Below are 20,043 nucleotides of genomic sequence, written 5' to 3' on the forward strand. Positions count from 1 at the left end.
ATTATGTAATTTTATTTGGTTAAAAAAATTTCATATTACTGTGATTTCTAATTTAAATATATTTTATTCATTAAATATAACTTTTTCTTGTTATAATAATTTAAAATTATTACATTTTGTAAATTCATACTTTTAATTACTACCTCCAATCTTTCATATAAGATCTTATTTGAATTTTATTTTGATCCTAATTATAAGACCTCGATCTACTTTGTCTCTCATATTTATTCATTTGTTCAAGGTAGTCCTTTTAATAATGATAGTTCTAACCAATACACTTGATTAGTAAATATATTTTAGGAACTACAACACCTATTTATAACAAATAACTAATTTAACTTATTTCCTTAATCTACTTAAATTAATTAGTTGGCTTTCATATTTAGGACTAGAGGTAGTATTTTTTAGGACCACGCTTGTGGCTGTTATTTTTCGTGAGGCATGTTGGTCATTCTACAAGCTAAACTTATTTAAAAATAATCCAGACAATTTTTTTACTTCACAAATTAACCTTTACAAAAATTAATCCAAATATAAATCATATTATTCAATCTCACTTTTTTAAAAGTCAGATTGAAAATAAGTTTTTTTTTTCTACTAATCCAAATGGACCTTGCATATCTACAAATGCAAGCAAATGTACGGAGTAATTATGATGATGGAAGGGAGTTGAGAAGTGGCACATAAGAATTGGATTATATTACCTCCAGTCCTTAATATAAAGTCTATTTGACTTTTATTTTAGTTATAAATATAAAACTCTATTTCACTTTGTTTCTTATATTTATCTTTTTTTTTTCAAGATAATTCTTATAGTAATAGTAGTTTTCGTTAATAAACTTGATTAGTAAGGATGTTTTAGAAAAGACAACACCTATTTATTATAAATAACTAAGCTAACTAATTTTTTTAATTTATCTAAATTAGTCAATTAGTTCTTATATTAAAGACCAGTAGTAATTAATAAGGAATGTAACATGCGGTGTTGGGCATAAGCAATGTTATTCCTAACTCGTTTCTGCTGCGGACTGCTTTGCTTATTCCTCATAAGTGTGTTTAAGGGGGTGTTTGGATGAAATCAAATCATGGTCGGGAGAATAGCTTTTGAAGAATAGATTTTTGGGAGAATAGATTTTGTGAAAAAATAATTATGATAAAATGAGAGTGTTTAGATAGCTATTATCAAACGTACTTTTTATATGTGCAAATTACTAAAAAAGGTATAAGTTAATATGATAATTACATAAAAGATAGATTTTATAATATATTTTAATTTAAAGGAATACAATTGTTAATAATATACTACCTTCGGTCCTAATTATAAGAGCCAGTTGACTAATCTGAGAAGATTAAGGAAGTAAGTTGAGTTAGTTATTTGTCATAAATAAGTGTTGTTTTCTCTAAAATATCCTTACTAATCAAGTGTATTAACTAGAACTCTTATTACTAGAAGAGTTATTTTGGAAAAAAATGTATAAATATGAGAGATAAAGTGGATTGGGGTCTTATATTTATACCAAAATAAAAGTCAAATAGGGTCTTATATTAAGGACTGGAAGTAGTATTTTTTACCAACATAATTAATAATATATAAGATAATATAATTAATAAATAATTAATATGTGTGTATATATAAATTATAAGATTAAAAATGTTTACGTAAAAAATGAATATTTTTTACCAAAAAAGATATTATTTTATTTTGAAGATTATAAATATGAAATATCATGATTTTTTTTTAATTTTGAAACATCTCATTTATCTTTTCCTCTTATATATATATATATATATATATATATATATATGATTCTCTCAGGCTATCTCTCGTGCTGTGTCTAGTTGTTGAGACCATTTGTATACGCCAGCAAGCCACGCGAGATGTGGGCGAGTCAAGGGGCATTTTTTGTTGAGACAATGTTGTCCACCTTCTGACACCCCAATAGCCAAAATTTCAGTATTAGAAGCGAGATGATTTCGCTTTTCACATAACCTTGGTTTCAGAGGTTAAAACCATGGTTTCAACTTAAACCATAGTTTTTCAAAATATTAAGGTGTTTGGATGTCATCTGATCTAAACGATGGTCTTACCTCCCAAACCATGATTTTGGATGACACCCAAATAGGCCCTAAATTAAGTCCTTCATTCCCCTTGTCTCAAACTCAGGGGTGACTGTTGGACTCGGTTAAGCATGGATTCAACCCATCCTCCCGTGTGTCTATTTTTATATTATATTCGTTTGAGGTTTTATTTTTATTCCAAACATCACTCTTCACACCTACTTCGTGGATTAAAAAAATTTAAATAAATAAATAAATTATAATAAATATGATATGTTTGTGTAATACTAAATTGTGCATCAATTTATAAGTAAATTAAGTTTAGTTAAAAAATGATACATATGATATATAAAATAGATGAGGATCTTATATTTAGGATTAAATATTCTTATAAAAAGAGGAGTATTTTAAGAAAAATAAAACATTTTTTATACAATAATGACAAATAAGTAACTAATATAATCAACTTTATTAACTGAATATGTACTACCATCTATAATTTTTAACATAAGAGTTAGTTTGACATTCAATTTGATTCTAAATATAAGATCTCAATTTACTTTGTCTCTCATATTTATACATTTTTTTCTAAGATAATCCTTATAGTAGCTGCATATGTTAAATATTTTATCGAATTGTAATTTTAACTAATACACATGATTAGTAAAAATATTTTTTTAAAAAACGATATCTATTATTATAAATAACTATTTTTTTAGTATATTTAAATTAATCTACTAACCAACTATTATACTAATCACTAGAGGGAGTATATTAAAAAGGAAGCCATGGAGAAACGCTTTCACAGTCCTAAGACTGTCCAGTCCTCGATCTCGCGGACACTGTGCAAATAAATAGATAAATAAACAAGTAGATGCGGAGGGATCCTGGATATGGGTTATGCTCTCGGCTGCTTCCCCTTCTATCTCATTCCCTTTGATTCCCACTGGCCTCATGCGTGCTCAGACACGTACATACATGGCCTATTGATGATGGTAAATAGATTTTCACCCAAAAACATTGTAAATATATAAAGCCATTCTTTTTCTTTTTTTTTTTGCCGACATATAGCCATTCAATTTTTGAACTAATCTTAGTCGTACACTTTCTTTTAATTTGATGTCTACTTCTCTTGCTTTTACAAAAGCTTTTTTTTTTCCCCCCTTCAGCGGCTCAATAATGCTGCATTCTTTGAGTTATATTAGATGTCCTGCATTTACATCATACACTCAAAACCCCTTTTTTCCTTTCCTAGTCAGATGAGAGGGTTAATTTTGGAATAAAATAGTCCCTAGTACTATGTGCGCTTTATTATGTGATTATTAAATATTAAATATCACTTGTGATACAAATTATTCTTTTCAATTTTAAATATAAGAATTAGTCAAATTTATTTTAGTCTTAAATATAATATTTCGGTATTCTCCATAATTACTTATACTTAAGAATAGTTTTTAATATAATGATTACAAGGAGTGATATTTTGTATGAAAAAATAATGCATTTTTTTAATACCATATAACACCATAATGCATATTTTTTATGAATAACTAATTTAACATATAACACCATAATGTATATTTCTTATGAATAACTAATTTAATTGATATTTTTAATATGTGTATTTATTTTTCATCTAACTCCATATGTGTGTTCCCATCAAATTATCCTAGTGTGGATAGAAGAACCTCTCTCCTTTATCAACTACGGGGGTGTCTTGATGGAATCAAAATCATAATTTTAAAAATATTTTTACAATATACGAAGTAAATATGTGAAAAAATTTATCTCAATTTATAAAAAAATATTTTTCAGAAGTACTTTTGATACTTCCCAAACACCTCCTAAGCTAGATTGCCTGAAAACGCAACTTCCCATCTGTCAATCTGTTATGAAGCATACTGTAGAACAACATAAAGTTGAATTTGACACTCTTTGGTTACCCAAAATAAGAACATGATTGCCGGTAGATTCGAAGTAAATATGTTCCCAATAAGATTTAATTAAATACTCCATTTACTATTCCCACTTTGACGTCAAAGGCAATATAGTTTCGTTTATTTAAACAACCCACTTTCACACACTTTCAAAATGGAAAATTATGGGACATAGGAGGGCCGGATCAGATAATCGTTATAAAGAAAGGAAAGGGAGGGTCCGATCACATGACGTCTGGGTTTTAATTTAATTACAAGACTTAAGTTTCATACATTTTAATATGTGTGTGTGTGTGTGACGTCTGGGTTGTTTTTTTCTTTTTAAGTCCTATTAGAATCATTCCAGATAATTTTGTTCAAGATATAGTTGGGTATTTTTTCTAATGAGGATTCAAACCTTACTTCAAATGTCATTACAACAATATGCAAGTTTCTTGTACATTGCGCGCAAGAGTCTAATAAATGAAGTATTGTTGATAAGGAAAAAAATTAATGTTTTAATGCTAAGTAGACCAGAATTCCATATACACGCGATGGTTTAGCTTTCATAGAGGGAGGCGGAGGGGGAGGATTCTACGTGGGGAAAATAGATAAATGAATAAATACCAAAAAACCTCGGAAAATCGGGTGCTTTCATGGTACACGTAATACGTAGGAACCCCCAAGAAGGATTTACGAGGTAATTTTGCGGATTCCTAAAAACGCAATTTGGTATATTATTGTTTATTTCGCCATAGTCTAAATTATTCAGATTATCTTTGTTTTGGCGTAATTTTTAAAAAGTCACTTCATGCAATTTAATCCTACTACCATGTGTAATTTAAATGCACAAAATTGCTGGTAAAAAAATTTTAAAATTTATATCTGTACTAGCTTTTATCATATATGCTTGAAAATAAATGTCTTCTATATACTCACTTAGTTACAATTCTTCTTCAATTTTCTTTCAAGTTTTAGAGAGTCATGTATATTGTATAATTACAAAAATAAGTAACAAAAATTCAAAGAAAAAGTTTAACAACCGACCCAAAAAAAGCCATAACAGCACTTCCGGCTAGTCAAATTGCGCGTCGTGTCTGCACATTATGAGATCTGCGTATTTTAACAAAAACCTTGTTGGAAGGGTTTGCTTTTTAATTTTAAAGTACATGATCAACAAATAAGCTGACTTAGAAAGGCTGTTTACATATTTTCCCTTTTATTTTCTTAGCAACAATTCACAAATACATTGCCTTCACGTAAATGAAGCTCATGATATCCTTGAGCAAAACAGAAAAAAAATTAGAAGGGAAAAAATAGACACAAGACAGACGGAGTAACAAGATGAAAGATCCGACGCATCCCGTTCTTCTAAGGATTCAAACATCCCGTTGTTAGGAATATGAATGAGTCGTTGTCAATATTTCCTCATCAATAACTTGATCGGTAGAAATCAGAAGTTGCAGGTGTTGGTGACGTGATTACCAAACATAAAATTTCCTAATTCTTATTCCGGAAACTTCTCAATGTATAATTACAAAAAGACAAAAACATTAATCAACATATGCAGCTCACTTTTCTGCTGCTTTTGATACGAGTGTGATCATCACAATTAGAATCACATAAAGTGGCCCTAGCCATCATGATTAGCTGTGCTCCTTAAAGCTTAATAAAATAACAAGTTTCTTCAAGTCTACCAAACAAGCTGTTACAAAGCCTCACACTAGAAATGAATAAAGGGCTCCTCTTTTTAACCCAGGACGACCAAACCAGAAGACATTCTCAGTCCTTCGTACCAAAAGATAGAGAATAGTATTTCCTCCTCCTTCAAAATTTGATGTTCAGGCAAATGGCTTCCCCTGTGATTGCCAACACTTGGAAGAAATTATTCTTGGATATAAGCCACGGTTCATTCACTTTTGACATGTCCAGTTGTAGCTGGCATCTATAAATAATACACAACATAATCTAGGTTTTTGTCCTTTTGTCTAATGCAGATTTCCCCAAGATCATCTTTAATCGGAACCATACCTAACCAGATTTGACCAATACTTGTAATATTGGCCTCGTGAATTTTCCATTAACCATCCAATGCTTATTTACCTAGTTAACCCGTACTATCTCCCCCGGATATATTATGTAATATATCCTGTTTTGATATGACACGCTGGTAATTCAAATTCAACCTGCAATACAATTCTGCAGATAGCTTTTCTTCCTTCTGGATGTGAATGGCTCTACCGCACGGGCCAACAACACACGCATAGAGGGGCCATGCGAGCAAGCATGTGCGCCAAATCTCGCAAGAGAAAAACGATCTTCATGAAGCTGATATACAATAAAACTTCCCGGCGACAACTAAAACCATCTTCACTAGCTAGTTTATGCGCAGGAAACGGAGTGTCTATATATATATACACACACATACACACACGTATTTCTTTTTTTGAAAGACAGAAGCAGACACAGAACAGCTTGAGATCCATTGAGAATTTTAATAATTTGCAAGAGGGCATTGCAACATCCATTACACAGAGAATCGAGTGCACATGTGTCTTTCAAGTAATACACAACATGTATGCGCATAACATTTAATTGGGTACAAATTATCAATCGCGGATGATCATTTCTTGGACTACTCGCGAACAAAGGATTTCAGTGGCAAGTCTTTGCAAGACATAATAAAGTGAACACATTAAAATTGCGCACCACAAAACATTATCGGGACATATATATTACAGGATACGTACGAAGGGAAGTGAGCCGATTCCCCTTGCTTTGTTGCTGTTGTAGTTGTTGTTTTCTTTTATTTAGAAGAGTCAATCATCTCGGCTAAGTAGTAGCACTAGTAGCATCGGCAGCGATGTTCGGCTTGGGCTTAGGTCTCTTCCTCTTCTTGTCATAGCTAACGCCTCTGGACTTGGCCTGAAAATCACGAACCTCGCGCAGATAAAGCCTAACGGGACGAGCGGCGAAGGGGTTCGAGTCGGGGGTGCCTCCGTTCTCTTCGTAGGCGGCGCGGAGGCGGCCGATGAGGGCGTCAAGGCTGCCCCACGCCTGACGGAGAGGGCAGGGGCAAGGTGCCGGGGGGTTGGGAAGGCCGAAGAAAGGGCAAGTCGGGGTGTGGACTTTGGTCTTTCCGAACTGATCAAGGTACCTGAGGAAGTCCAGCACCTGAGTGCCACTGCACATCCCCATCGGCACCGGCGGCCTTTGGTTCCTCAGGTACTGGCAGAATGTGTTCCAGTCTCTCCTCTTCTGGTTCTCGTACCGGCTCGCCGATGCAGTCACGCGACCTTCACTCTCACAGCTCGGGTTTGATGACTCTGAAACCAAATCCATCTTCTTACTAGGTGGGATTGCTTAGATCTCTTCACTAGCACTCGTTCTAGGGTTTTTACTAATGCCTTGTTTTTTTGCTTTCCTTTTGAGCGATGGTAGACGAGTGATGAAGGGGCATATCATGCACGGAGAGAAAGAGAGAGGGGGAGGGGAAGAGGGCCTGTGACTGCTATCTAGCGTTCAGAAAAGGGAGAGAAACTAAGGGAAAAGAAGCAGCGTGCAAGGATAAAAACCTAGGTATGAGACAGCATAGTGTCCGTGGGAGAAAGGGGTGAGTGCAGGATTAATAATGTGAGATTGGCGGTGCAAATGGAGAAATATTGATTCCTGGGTGGGGAAGGGGAAAGGGATCAGATCATCTTTTTCCAGAAAAGCGCAAGCAACTGAGAGTTAAATAGTACGATCAGAGGGGGGGAGGTGAGCAGTGACCAGGAGATAAAGGGGAGGGCGAACAGGGAGAACCAAGGGTTAATTAATTGAAGCCAAGCGAGGGGAATAGTAGGTGGGCGTCTTATGCCCTCAACAGCACTGACTTTGGCAGTGAGCAGCCATGATGGGGACCCGAGATGGCCATCCCCCAATACTCACCTTCCTCACTCCCCTCCCTGGCGCGTCTCCTTCCCCCACAAACATATTATGTCTCTCACGCGTCTGAATAATTTCCATCTACATTCATTCATCATTCCCTTTCCTAACGTAGAGGCTCTATTATTTGAGGGGGCGTCACAAAGCAATGGAATGCCAGAGCACATTTATTATCCGTAATTAACTTCCCTGATAGGATTCTTGACTAGAGGACAATAGTCGACACTTGTAACATCAATAATCAAGGGGCCATATGTACTGGAACGCCAAGACATGAGCATATTACAGAAAGAGTTAATATGGGGTGCCCGATTTGGATATGAAAAGGGCGAGAGCGAGAGTGAGTGAGAGGCAGGCAGGATGAATGGTGAAGAGACAGAAGTGCGGGAAGGAAGCGGGAGGGAGCCGATGAACCTCTGATTTACGGAGGCGGGAACATGGCCGGTTATATACTGTTAGGAGTCCAGAGCGTGGCATGGGACAGAGAGAGAAGAAATTAAGATGGACTAATAAAAGAGAAGAGAGAGAGAGAGAGTGTGTGTGTGTGTGATGAAAGGGAAATGTCTCGGGGGAAGTTGGGAGAAGTCTCGGGGAAAGTTAAGTTCCAGTTAAGAGGCGGGGAGGCATTACTTGTAATCTCAAAACGCCCAAATAGGGACTGACACACCCCCACAAATAGGGGCGACACCTCCCCATCACAAAATCTAACATCACTTCTCCTGCAGGATCATCCCCCAAACTGTCACTGTTCCAATTATGGAAACAAATCGGCACCACTTCCAGATTCCAAGTACCCTCCCAACCCACTCCAAAAGGAAATAAAAAATCTTGGTTTAGACCACCAATGCTCAAGAACATTGTTTAATGTCATGGTCCCCCTCTCTCTTTCCGCCCAATCTTTGAAGGCGGCCTTCGTCCCATGCATTAATGAAGAACTGGCCTTCCATAAACCTCTCCCTTGTCGTATCAGAGGAACCGAAACTAAAAGCAGCTGATTGATGAGTGGCATCATAGTGATTGCCGCTGTTTGAGCCTTTAAGCCCTATTAGGCGCGTGTAAAGCCTTGCCCGAACAGCTCCCCCCAGATGATTGACCCCGCCGGGCTGATAAGAAATCGGAGCAATGGGTTTGGCTTCTATATTTGACGATCCGTCTTTGCACAACAAAGTCATGAAAATGACACCTCCAGCATGAATATCCAAAGGAATCTTGGCTGGCACAAAACACGCCCCCCTTTTTTTTGTGTATTTTGAAGCAAATAGTAATATTTACAGCTTACGAATATATACACAGATTTTATATTCAGTATTGATAATTGATGATGATGAATGATGAGACGCCAAAGCCCCGGATTGGATCCGTATGCATCAGTGCGGCCCATGAATGCCGAGCCTTGGGGTTTTTGAGCCCAAACCACAAACAGTGGCTTCTTTAAAGCCCGAACCACAAGTGGAAGAAACATTGTGATGTGGAAGTACTCGTGCCGTGCTTTATTAATAACAGCCATGCCCCTTTTATGTCATTTTACACTTACACTTGGTTTTTTCAACAAAAATGTAAATTTTTTTTACTTTTTATATAAAAGCTAATTTCATCATAAATTATATTACTCAATCTAATTTTTACTCAATTTTAAGTTTTCAAAAGCTTAATTACAAATAAATCAGTCTTTTTTCTGCTGCCCACATAATATGCCCGCCTGCCGGTTTAGGTCTGCGTCTCAAAGGCTCAACTTTAAATTTACGGTGATGGCTTTTCTCCTCCTCTTTTTCTGTCCGCCGTTGCTGCTGCCCCTATTTTCTTTTTAAATTACGATGCATTCAACACTTTAAAATATTTTTCCAAACACATCTAACGCTTTAAAATATTTTTTAAGATATTTTTTTTTCTGTTTTAGTGCTAGATGTATAAAAAAATATTTTAGAATGCTGCATATACCTAAAAGCATAAGATACTAGATGCATAAAAAGAAATATTTTAAAATGCTGCGTGAATTTAAAAAAATACTTCAAAAATATTAAATACATAACATTTTAGCATACTAAATAAGCCTGAAAAATATTTTGAGATGCTGAATAGATGTTGACCTGAAAAAAAAAAAAAAAGGGCGCAGGACAGCAGCAGAGTGAAAAAGAAACAGGGAGAAGCCATCCCCTTAAATTTACGCCATTCATATTACAAATAAGCGTTCATATTTAATTCATTATTAATAAGCGGTTCATATTTCATGCTAATTCATTATTAAAGATTTCATATTTTTTGACTAAGCGCAGTGTAATTTTTTTTAAAATAAAGCTTTAACTCTAAACAAGAATTTAAAAAATTAAAATCCTAATGAAGAATGAGAACATGGTGCTGTGAAAGAAAACAAAATGCAAATCCCCACACCCACAAAGACGCTCCAGTGCTCAAAGCTGAAGGCTCTGTGGTAAATATATAAATATAAACTAATTATCAAACGCTTTTCAAGACAAATTCGGAGGATCAGAAATGAAACAATGAAACACCTACCCGTTTTTCGAATAAGCGCGTGCAACACCGTAGACCATCCTTCTAAACAACCCTACCATTCTTGTGTGGGGCAACGGGCACGGACAAATGGTTTTTGTGTGTGCGTGTGTGTTTTTTGTTTTGGGCCCTCGGGAGCAACTGGCAACACGAGTTATCGAAGAAAATGAACAACATCAAACACCAGTAGTAGAAATATTGCTAATACCATCCATTTCTACAGAATCTCAACCTCAGCTCACAAAATTTGATAGTGAAACGCTGCGAACACAAAGGAACACGGCGGCACTAATTCTCGACCATGACTCGCTGCGGGGTGCCTTCAGGTTCAGCGAAGTTCCCTTTATCTATAAAATGACGCCATGATGTAAAGCATTACTGCCGATGACGTGGTGATTATCAACTCCTGCAAATCCCATAAAAGAATAATTACGTTAAATAAATGTCGGGCAGCAAATCCAAAAGATTAATATAAATATATATATATATCACGTCAACTTATACAACGCTACATAGGATAAAAAGATGATTTTGTCCTAACCAAAGCATTTTGGCCCGTAAAGAAATACTTCGAAATTTGCATTACTTCTCTAAACTATAAACGATGAAGCCACGCGTATATCGATTTCCAAAAAGTACTATGATTACGCCCATTGCTTATCGACAACCAGACCATTCAAGAACTTCTTAATAGAGGCCGCACACTTGCGGGCAACCTGACGAATTCACATCAAATAATAATGCTCATGTAACCAAGAATTCATTTTTTGCTGCCAAGACAAATAAAAATATAAAAGTCAGGACATGCAACCACACAAGACAAGAGGAAACCAGTCCCAGAGGACGTCAAACGGCAAGACTACCATCATATTATTGACTGCGCCTGGGTTGGCAACAGCTTTCAAGCTGTTTGGTAAGACGTTTTGGAGGAAAAAAATAACTTAAAAGTGCGATAAGTCAGTTAGCAAATCTGGGAGCTGTTTGTCACAACTTTTGACTAATCTAACTTATGGATCAAAAGCTATTTTTTTAAGCATGATTGCAAAAACACATAAAATGTACTTATAACTTGTGTAAAAGTAGCTTTTTCGAATTAAAAAACAATTTTGCCCTTATATTTATGTTATTCTTATGCTTCTCTCTATACATTCTTTGTGCTTCTCAATCAGTTTTTAGTTATTTATTTTCAATATTCTTTTAAGTAAAAATAATTTTTAACAGTTTTTATAACATTTTTAATTTTTAATATTATTTTTCATTTTATATTTACATAAATTATGCAGAGTATATCATCCAATTAATTAGGTATTATTACTGTGATTTCTAATTTAAATATATTTTACTCATGAAATATAACTTTTTCCTAATTATAATAATTTAAAATTATTATATTTTGTAAATTCATATTTTTAATCTTCATTATTTAATAAAAGTCATACTCATTTTGGTTATTCTACAAACTAAACTTACTTATTTAATTATAATCTAAACAACTTTTTTACTTTACAAACTAACTTTTACAAAAGTCAATCCAAACATAAATTACATTACCTAATCTTACTTTTTTAAAAGTCAAATTGAAAATAAATTATTTTTTCCACTGTCAATCTAAATGGACTCTTTATCTTCTATAGTTTAAGCCAATAAAATTTAGTTTTATACCTGACTGTTGTAAAGCAAAGCAGGTATGTAGCCACCTGAGAACTCGATGACGTTCAAAAGACCAGTGTATGCCTACAAGGAACACACAATAGGGCGTTAGCTCTTTACTAAACATGGTATATGGAGAAAATAATTGAAGCATGTTGAGATTGAAAGAATGAAGACAATAAAGAGCTAAAGACATATTTGATTGTTCAATTTGGCTGCTGAGATTTAAATCAATTCAACATATAATTTAAAATACATGGAATTTCTCATCAAAAGTAAAATCAGTCAACGGTGGAAAAAGATGTATTTAAATTATAGGACAACAAGAGAATTGACCTCTGAACTCAACTCTATGACTATGTCAGCCACAAGGTGTAGTTAAATGTCATACCAAAGACGAAACAGCTATGCAGCCAAAAACCAAAGCCAGTGATCGGAGTAGTCGTTTTCCCATTCGCAGCCCTTCTCCTGTATCCTCACCATCTTCCTGTAGCCGATGCCAACTTAGATTGATATAGCAGTGTGGTTCAAAACCAAATAATATTAAAATATTCTGAATGATATCATGGAAAATGAAGCTCACATTATATGTGGGGTTTACAGGTGGTTCAAAGGATTTTAACTTCTCAAAAAGCCGATAAACAAAAGCAAATGCCAAAAACTGCAAAGGTTTATATTCTGCATTACGCTTGATAAGGACCCAAGCTGTCTGCAGGGTAATGGGTAAATAAGATGATTAAATTTTACCGTGCAAAACACCAACAAATAAAATATCATTGTTTCAGAGCATTGTCATTTGCCAAAGCAATTCTTCATTTGAACACTCACAAAAACAGCAGATATCGCAAGGTTGATACGCATATCATTTTTACTCGATTTGGAAAACCTGAAACATCATTAGAAGTCAACAAGTTGTTGATAATAAAGCAGTAATGTAAGTAGTAAAGGAAACAGCAATTTGAAGCAGATGTAGAACACCACAAAAAAGCACACTAGAATATGGCCTAGAAAAGAACATTATGCATTCATATAAAGTTGCAAACCGATTCCCTGGAAATGGGGGACAGTGAGAAAAAATTGGCGTCAAGGCAAATGGAATTGAGCTTCTCCAAGCATTCACATACTACAAGTAATCAGATCACATCATAAAAAAGTGCCTTTTAAAAAAATCACACAGAGAAAGAGGCGTTTTCTTTTGGGCACCAGAAATAGATGTGTCCGCACAGCAGCCATATGATGGGCCAAGCCACCACATGGACCTCCATGAGGCATGACAACCGAGAGAAGTTAAATATACAGCTACAGCAACAAAACTACAAGCCATCAAACATAACAGTAATATTGAACCTCGGCCCCCAAGGTACAATTGGCTGCTTGTCAGCATACTTTATGTCCTTAGAAACCTGCATTTTTATATAGGTTATATAAGCTGTTAGATGCAGATAGATGACTAATATAGCCTAATTCTCGAAAATAATAGTAAGAAAGCCAAAATAAGCAAGAACCCGATACCAAGAAAGAGAATGCGATATATGATAAGTGATTATAGGGTGTGCATTAAACAACAGTACACCATCTAATTAAGCTGTACAATCTCCTTCCTCCTTCAAGGGCACAAACATAGCCCAAAGACAAAGAACAAGACAAAACAAGAACAACATTGACACATCAGTTCCTCCCAGGTACTCCGTTGCCATAATTAACAGGCAGTTTATCTTCATCGTGCAGCAAGAAAGTATTAGGGAAGGGATATTTTCAGCAAAACTATACGACTTCAAACGTTACTCATTTAGTTCAATTTCCAAGAAAAGTTAAGTAAAAAGTATCAAAGCCCCTTCATGTCTGCATGTACAATTTAGAGCGTAGGTAATAAAGAAAACCCTACTGTACCTTGAACGAACCAAAAGTCACACCCTTCTTTCGATTAGTTAATTGTGCCATCATCACTTTGTCATATGCCTTTTCCACCTGAAATATACGATCACAATACACAAGGTCTCGTATGTGAAAGCACTAAGAAGATAACCATAACGCAGAAGGCCATGGCATAGGGGGGGGGGGGACACCAAAGCAAAGGTGGAAAGTCCCTTCGTGCTCACGTTGCCTCTTGATTTAGATGATAAAGGTTTACTCAGGAGATAAGGATTCTAAGTACAGAAATCAATAATAAATAACTCTTACTTTTAATTTAAATTCCAAAATATCAGTACAATAAATTAATCACCAAAACATGAATAACAGGCTGTCCTACTGTCAGTTACCAGAAATATAACTTTACAGGGTAAATTTCAATAGATTATTATCTTATTTTAAAATTAAAAAAAATACAGAAGACTGGGGAGAGTAACTTACTCTGGCAGCAGTTTCTTCATCGCCAATCCTCTCAGCCTCCTTTCGTTTTTTGGTATATGCTGCCTTGATCATGTCAAATCCCTCAATAGGGCTAACACCTAGGACCTAACAGACGACATCCTACTAATAGTTAAGATACACGACCAGCTATATGGATCAACAAACTGCAAGCAGACTGAACCTTACCTCATATGGATTTAAGTTACTGTCCGGATTAGAACTCCCTGCTGCAGATGCAGCAGCGCAGATAACCCTATGGCCCATCCGTCCATTTATTTTTATGAACCTGAGAATCCAAATTAATTGTAACGTTAGAAGTTACAGTCAGATATGTGAGGAAAGAATCATTACTCGACACTCAGCACTATAGTTCCAGGAAGAAGACTGGGCCAAATTAACAACCAAATTTTCAAGCAAAAAGCATAATCTACGAACGGTGATGGTTGTAACACCTTCGAAGAAATTATTTATTCTACTCTAATCACCATAGTTGAGGAGGTTTTCACGTGCTATGTGCCTTGAGCGAAGTAGTTGCTGTTTGTAAAGGACAATCATAGGTGGTAGCAAGACAATTCAAAATGCATATAGCAACTCAATCAGATTAATCACCTAAATTGCCCGAGTTTAGTAAATCTAACGGCTAAGCTACTAAAAGTTTTGACAGAATTAAGAGACCAGTTTACTAGAGGGTGGGGCTGCAGTGATTTGATGGTAACAGATAGTTGGAACCGAGGAGACGCCTTATGGAGGAGTTTACCTGACAGAAGATAATGATGTCTTAGAGACTTTGGGCTGAAAATTCTTGCGGGAAAGCTGCACATTAGGGCATTGCAATAAATTTGAGATGGCCAATGCCATTGAACGATGCTCTGATAAATTGAAGAGGCTATAATTTGGAGGCGAGGGGTTTTAAGGTGTTTTATCTTCAAAACGGTGGCAGGCGGACGGAGCAAAAGCGAGTAGAGATTAACCTTCGACCTGGGAGCAGAACTCCAGACCCCACTGGCTGTCCCTCTAGTCTGATCCCAGCGTGACGCCCTCTCCTAGCCCTGCCTTTTCTGATTAACGTCGTCGTTTTATCTCGCAATACAGTTCGGCCTTTGCAAACAGAACACGGCGCATCCCCCTGACTCGCGAGGACAACAAGCGTAAATAATTGTTTGTGAAAAATCCGTTGATCTATTCCTCCGATTCTTAATATAAGACTCATTTAACTAATTTGATTAGATTAAAAAAATTAGATAAATTAGTTAATTGTAAAAAATATGACACATTTTTCCTAAAACACTATAATCATCTTTCTTAATACCCCATCTCTCTCTTTTACTTAATTATGGCTGAGGGAGTATCCATAGAGGTAATTTAGAGAAAATTGATAAATATAAAAAATGGGTCTTATATTTAGAACCAAAACTAATTCAACAATTGGGTCCTATATTAAGGATCAGAGGAGTAATTTGTAGTTTAAATTTTATGAATAAATTTAAGAGCATCGATGCATATTACTTGCTGATTTTGTATTTTAAATAACTAAATAATATGAGTAAGATAAATTTCAAGGAGCACGAGAAATGAGCGGCAATATCAGGGAATGCAGTTTATTAAAATTTTTATGTTAATTATGAATTTAGTTTTTTAAAAAATGGGCATAAAATGTAAGAAGTTACAGAGAGTAAGTAATTAATTTACCTTTTCAATTAATATGAAACGCATGGGACAAATATAATTTTAAGGTATTTCTCAAGGAAAAAAAACCGGACCGGACCGGCCGGTTCAACCGGAAAACTGGTGAACCGGTCTGCAGTCCGATCTGGTTTACTTGTTGGACCTGTGGTCTAATGAATCGGTAAAAAACCGGTATTAAACCGGGGTAACCCGGTTCAGTGGGTTGCCCGGTTTATTTTTTTTGACAAGCCAGACTCCTCAAACGACGTCGTTTTAAAGAAAAGGAACTTCTTTAGTTTCGATTCTTCTTCCCTTTCGGCTTACCCGGTTCAGCGACTTCCCCAATCCCTGCTTCGCTCTCGGCCTCCCCTGACTCCCCTCTACTGGCGCATCTGTTCTCCCTCCCTCAAACCAAAATCGCGATCGCCTCCTCCAAAATCCCTGCTCCCCGGCGTCGCTAACAGCACGGTCTACGGCAGAGCTCCTTGTTCAGTTGCTCCCTACTTCACCTTTGCCACCTGTCGTCACAAGCCTGAGTCTCCCTCAACCTCACCAGTCACCACCTCTTGCTTCGCCTTCGCCACTCCCATTGCAGAAGGTAGAACCAAAAGTCGAAGGCTCTGAACTCGCAAGTCTCTCGCCTCTCGCATTCGCAGTTCGCAGAAGGCAAAAGCAGAATCAAAAGTTGCAGGACTCCCTCAAATCCCAATCGACATTGTCCCTTCGCCCTTCGGTGCATTGAGTTTTGGGTAAGCTAGAAATTGTTCCCTTTTAGGTAGATTGTGTTCTTCGGATTAAACAAGTGCCTTTGTTCCTTCTTTCTCTCTGGCTGTTGAACGGTTTGGGAAGGGAGGATTCAAGAGATGAAAATTTTATTTTAACCTCTGAACACTTGAAGTAGGAGGGGAAAAGTAGTTGATGATTTTTTTTTGCTGAAATAATATAGATTTTGTTTCATTGGATTGAATTGAATTGATTCTGAATATAAAAATTATTGTGTATGATATCCTATTGTGAAGGTGAATTTTATAGGTCTGAAGAGAATTTGATCTTTATGAGGGTAATTTTTTGATTTGAAAATTCCAGACCATATCCATTGATACATACGGTATATGGTGAAATTGAATTATATTATTTTAATATGACCGGTTCGACTCCGGTCCGACCAATAACCCTTGACCCACTGCCTTGACCGGTTTAATTCCCGGTCCGGTTTTTTGTTCCTTGGTATTTCTGCATTCAAAAAATACGTCAGAATTGCTCTTTTGTTTTTTTTATGGGCCAATAAACAAACCCATTTTATTGCATCAACAGCACAACATTAGAGAGGCTTCCTACACTGCATGGAGAAGCGACGCCCATCCCGCGATACAAAATAATGGGCCCCCATGTTATTTTAGTGTGAGCCTGAGCCCAATATGATTTCTCCGATGTTCAACTGCCGTCCCCGGACTCATGTGACCCGTCGCTGGTGAGTCATCTCTTAACTGCCACGTGCCACCCTCACCGAAACCATCCTCTTCCAATACCACGATCCGATGCACGCGCCACCTTCTTCAGCGTCTCGTCTTCAATTATCTACTTTCCCAACAGTGCCCTCATCCCCAGCTATAGTCGGGAACCCTGAAACGAGTCAAATCACTTTGACGGGATCCACACATTCAATCTCCGTCTATTATCTCCACTGCCTCAACAAACCACCGGCGGCATTGCACCAGGCAGATCTTCGCATTTCCCTTTGCATTTGCATGAATCAGCGGCTGGTTCTTGTTGTTCAGAACACTAAAAAGTCACCCGCAGCGGGTGCATAAAACTCATCGCTCTTATCAAACAATAAAACTAGATCTACTTTCTCATACAGATACAAGATTAAACTTGTGAGAAGTGTATGTGTCATGTTATTTACTGCTTTCATGCGACATACATGTTCGTGATAATTGATGCAGATATCACTGGGCATTAATTCGTGTGGGAACTTCGGCGAGGCAGATTATGGGCCGGAGAGGCCCGCCGTGAACCGCCACTGATACTTGCAAAGATCGAATTTAAACTAATTTTTTTTGCCTTTGCGGCAACATTTATTATATTGATGCTGAAGTGAATTTAAACTTTGTACACAAGCACGACAAGATTTATATTTAAAAAAAAAAAATCATGCAATCTGTCCGAGATTTGCATGCACTTGCGGCGGCTGTCCGGCTTTCATGAATAGATCATACCAAAATTCCATTTCTTCACTGATGTTGTTAGATCTATGGCCGCCTAGGGTTTCCCCAGATGCATCACCAGAATGTGCGCCATGAAATCCTGAATCCACCGTGGCCGCATATTTCCTTGACGCTAAACCCTCATTAGCACTCATCAGAACTTTGCCAGTGAAGCCAAGATCAGCAGAACTTGATGATTCCGAGGCTGCTACTGCTAACTGTGGCATAGGTAGCATCACGACCCCTTTGCTCGAAGATGCTTGTGTCCAAGAGGAGGGCGCACTTACTTTACGCACTTCGCATCTTTCCAGCCTCTTCTTCAGGTGGGTGTGCCAAAAATTCTTTATTTCATTATCTGTTCGTCCTGGCAATCTCGCCGCAATAGCAGACCATCTGAGCGATGAAAGGGAAAGCCCATAAATATATATCCATATATCCCATATATATAACGAATGGCAGCGTGAAGTGATTCAAAACGCCAGTTAGCAGATTGAAACTACACACACACACACACACACACTATTTCCAAGAATTTGATGCAGTTTGAGGATGGTTTCTTCTTCTTCCTTGCTGAATTTCCCTCGTTTTATATCAGGTCTCAAGTAATTTATCCAACGAAGCCTGCAACTTTTCCCACACCTCAATAAACCTGCTTAATATATAGTTTAGACTTTAGAGTAAAGCCAGCATTTCAATACGCTGATCAATGAAACACTTGCATCGTCCCATACATGGAATCATATGTGATGGTTTAGGACATAAAGAGATGGTTGAAGAAAGGAATTGATTTATGCTCACCAGCCTGTTTAGGAAGAGCCCGCCAGTTTCCATGCCCATATCGTTGGATGTAAGAGATCAAAATCTGATCTTCTTCAGGAGTCCACGGTCCCTTCTTCAATCCCATTTTCTCACAACAAGGAGTCCTCGTCATCGCAGTGGAACCAGGCTCTCTGCAAGAACTAGCGTGATGAAGAACTTACAGGCCAGACAGTGGGCTGTGCTATAGGCAGCTCTCCTCTAAGCTAATGAACATATAGATACGGTCCAAATGAATTGCATGGTTTTCAAATCCCAATAGTATTACTTTATGCGGGGTTTTCAACTGTGGTTCTCTCTTTGTAAAAGCACGCAAATTTGGAAGACATGGCGATCACGGGGAAGATGGGCCACCAGCTGATGACCCGTCTTATATGGATGAATGAAGCTGACAACATAATGACTATAAAGGCGTTTTGTCACTGTAGCTGGGTAGCTGGGATCAGTGTTGGAGGCTCGTCCTCAACTTCTCGGTTGCTTCGCTTGAATAGTTGAGGCTCCTGTAAAGCCTAAAGTAATTATATTTTTTTGGCGCAGAGGTCAAAAGAAGTATGCGCCTCGCCCAAAATGGAGTCACTCATGTCTCCCTCTCCTGCCGCCGCCCCTTCCACATTATGATCGTTCATGTCTCCCTCTCCTTGATATTTATTGCGCCTCTCAAAAATATTTCGGAGTCGATTTGCACCTCAACAAGTGTGCGCACGTACGTGCAGAAATATATCCATTTCTGTTGGATTCGTTCTAAACTCTTCACAAATTTTTCGACCTTTTGGTGCGTTATTATATATAAATACAGGCGAATGGACTTTTTCCTTCCTTTTATTATCGAATTATTTCTTCAAATAAAGTACCAGCCAACTTATTAGTTGAAGAGGCTCTTCAATTTCTATCAGTGATGAGTCACTATTGCTACTCTTAAGGAATATACTGCCTCCGGTCCTTAA

At 37.0% G+C, this 20,043-nt stretch overlaps 3 protein-coding genes across 8 annotated transcripts; all 3 read right to left on the reverse strand.

Moving 5' to 3' along the window:
• Positions 1-6,449: 6,449 nt before the first annotated feature.
• Positions 6,450-7,800, reverse strand: LOC114746189 (protein LIGHT-DEPENDENT SHORT HYPOCOTYLS 1-like). The gene has a single exon (XM_028934383.1). The coding sequence runs from the start codon at positions 7,314-7,316 to the stop codon at positions 6,807-6,809; it is 510 nt and encodes a 169-aa protein (XP_028790216.1). The 5' UTR covers positions 7,317-7,800; the 3' UTR covers positions 6,450-6,806.
• A 2,511-nt stretch (positions 7,801-10,311) lies between these two features.
• Positions 10,312-15,427, reverse strand: LOC114746178 (uncharacterized). Of its 6 annotated transcripts, none has more exons than XR_003740255.1 (11): positions 15,169-15,426; positions 14,598-14,697; positions 14,412-14,516; positions 13,950-14,027; positions 13,407-13,462; positions 12,888-12,945; positions 12,643-12,768; positions 12,451-12,546; positions 12,072-12,143; positions 11,224-11,315; positions 10,312-10,815 (listed from the first exon to the last, which is right to left on the reverse strand). XR_003740255.1 is itself a non-coding variant. In XM_028934368.1 (11 exons), exons 1-10 carry the CDS (start codon positions 15,267-15,269, stop codon positions 11,280-11,282), a joined length of 828 nt encoding a protein of 275 aa, XP_028790201.1. In that variant the 5' UTR covers positions 15,270-15,426; the 3' UTR covers positions 10,312-10,815; positions 11,241-11,279. The 6 variants fall into 6 exon arrangements, 4 of the variants coding, with proteins under 4 accessions (XP_028790201.1, XP_028790200.1, XP_028790203.1 ...); XR_003740254.1 differs by having other exon boundaries at positions 11,221-11,315; XM_028934368.1 differs by having other exon boundaries at positions 11,241-11,315.
• A 2,690-nt stretch (positions 15,428-18,117) lies between these two features.
• Positions 18,118-19,473, reverse strand: LOC114746283 (transcription factor MYB4-like). The gene is made up of 3 exons (XM_028934512.1): positions 19,082-19,473; positions 18,803-18,932; positions 18,118-18,676 (listed from the first exon to the last, which is right to left on the reverse strand). The coding sequence occupies exons 1-3, from the start codon at positions 19,212-19,214 to the stop codon at positions 18,229-18,231; spliced, it is 711 nt and encodes a 236-aa protein (XP_028790345.1). The 5' UTR covers positions 19,215-19,473; the 3' UTR covers positions 18,118-18,228.
• Between the last annotated feature and the right edge of the window lie 570 nt (positions 19,474-20,043).

Source organism: Neltuma alba, unplaced genomic scaffold (genome assembly GCF_004799145.2).
Source record: "Neltuma alba isolate B1F8T4 unplaced genomic scaffold, ASM479914v2 tig00004928_pilon, whole genome shotgun sequence".
Taxonomy (NCBI): Eukaryota; Viridiplantae; Streptophyta; class Magnoliopsida; order Fabales; family Fabaceae; genus Neltuma; species Neltuma alba.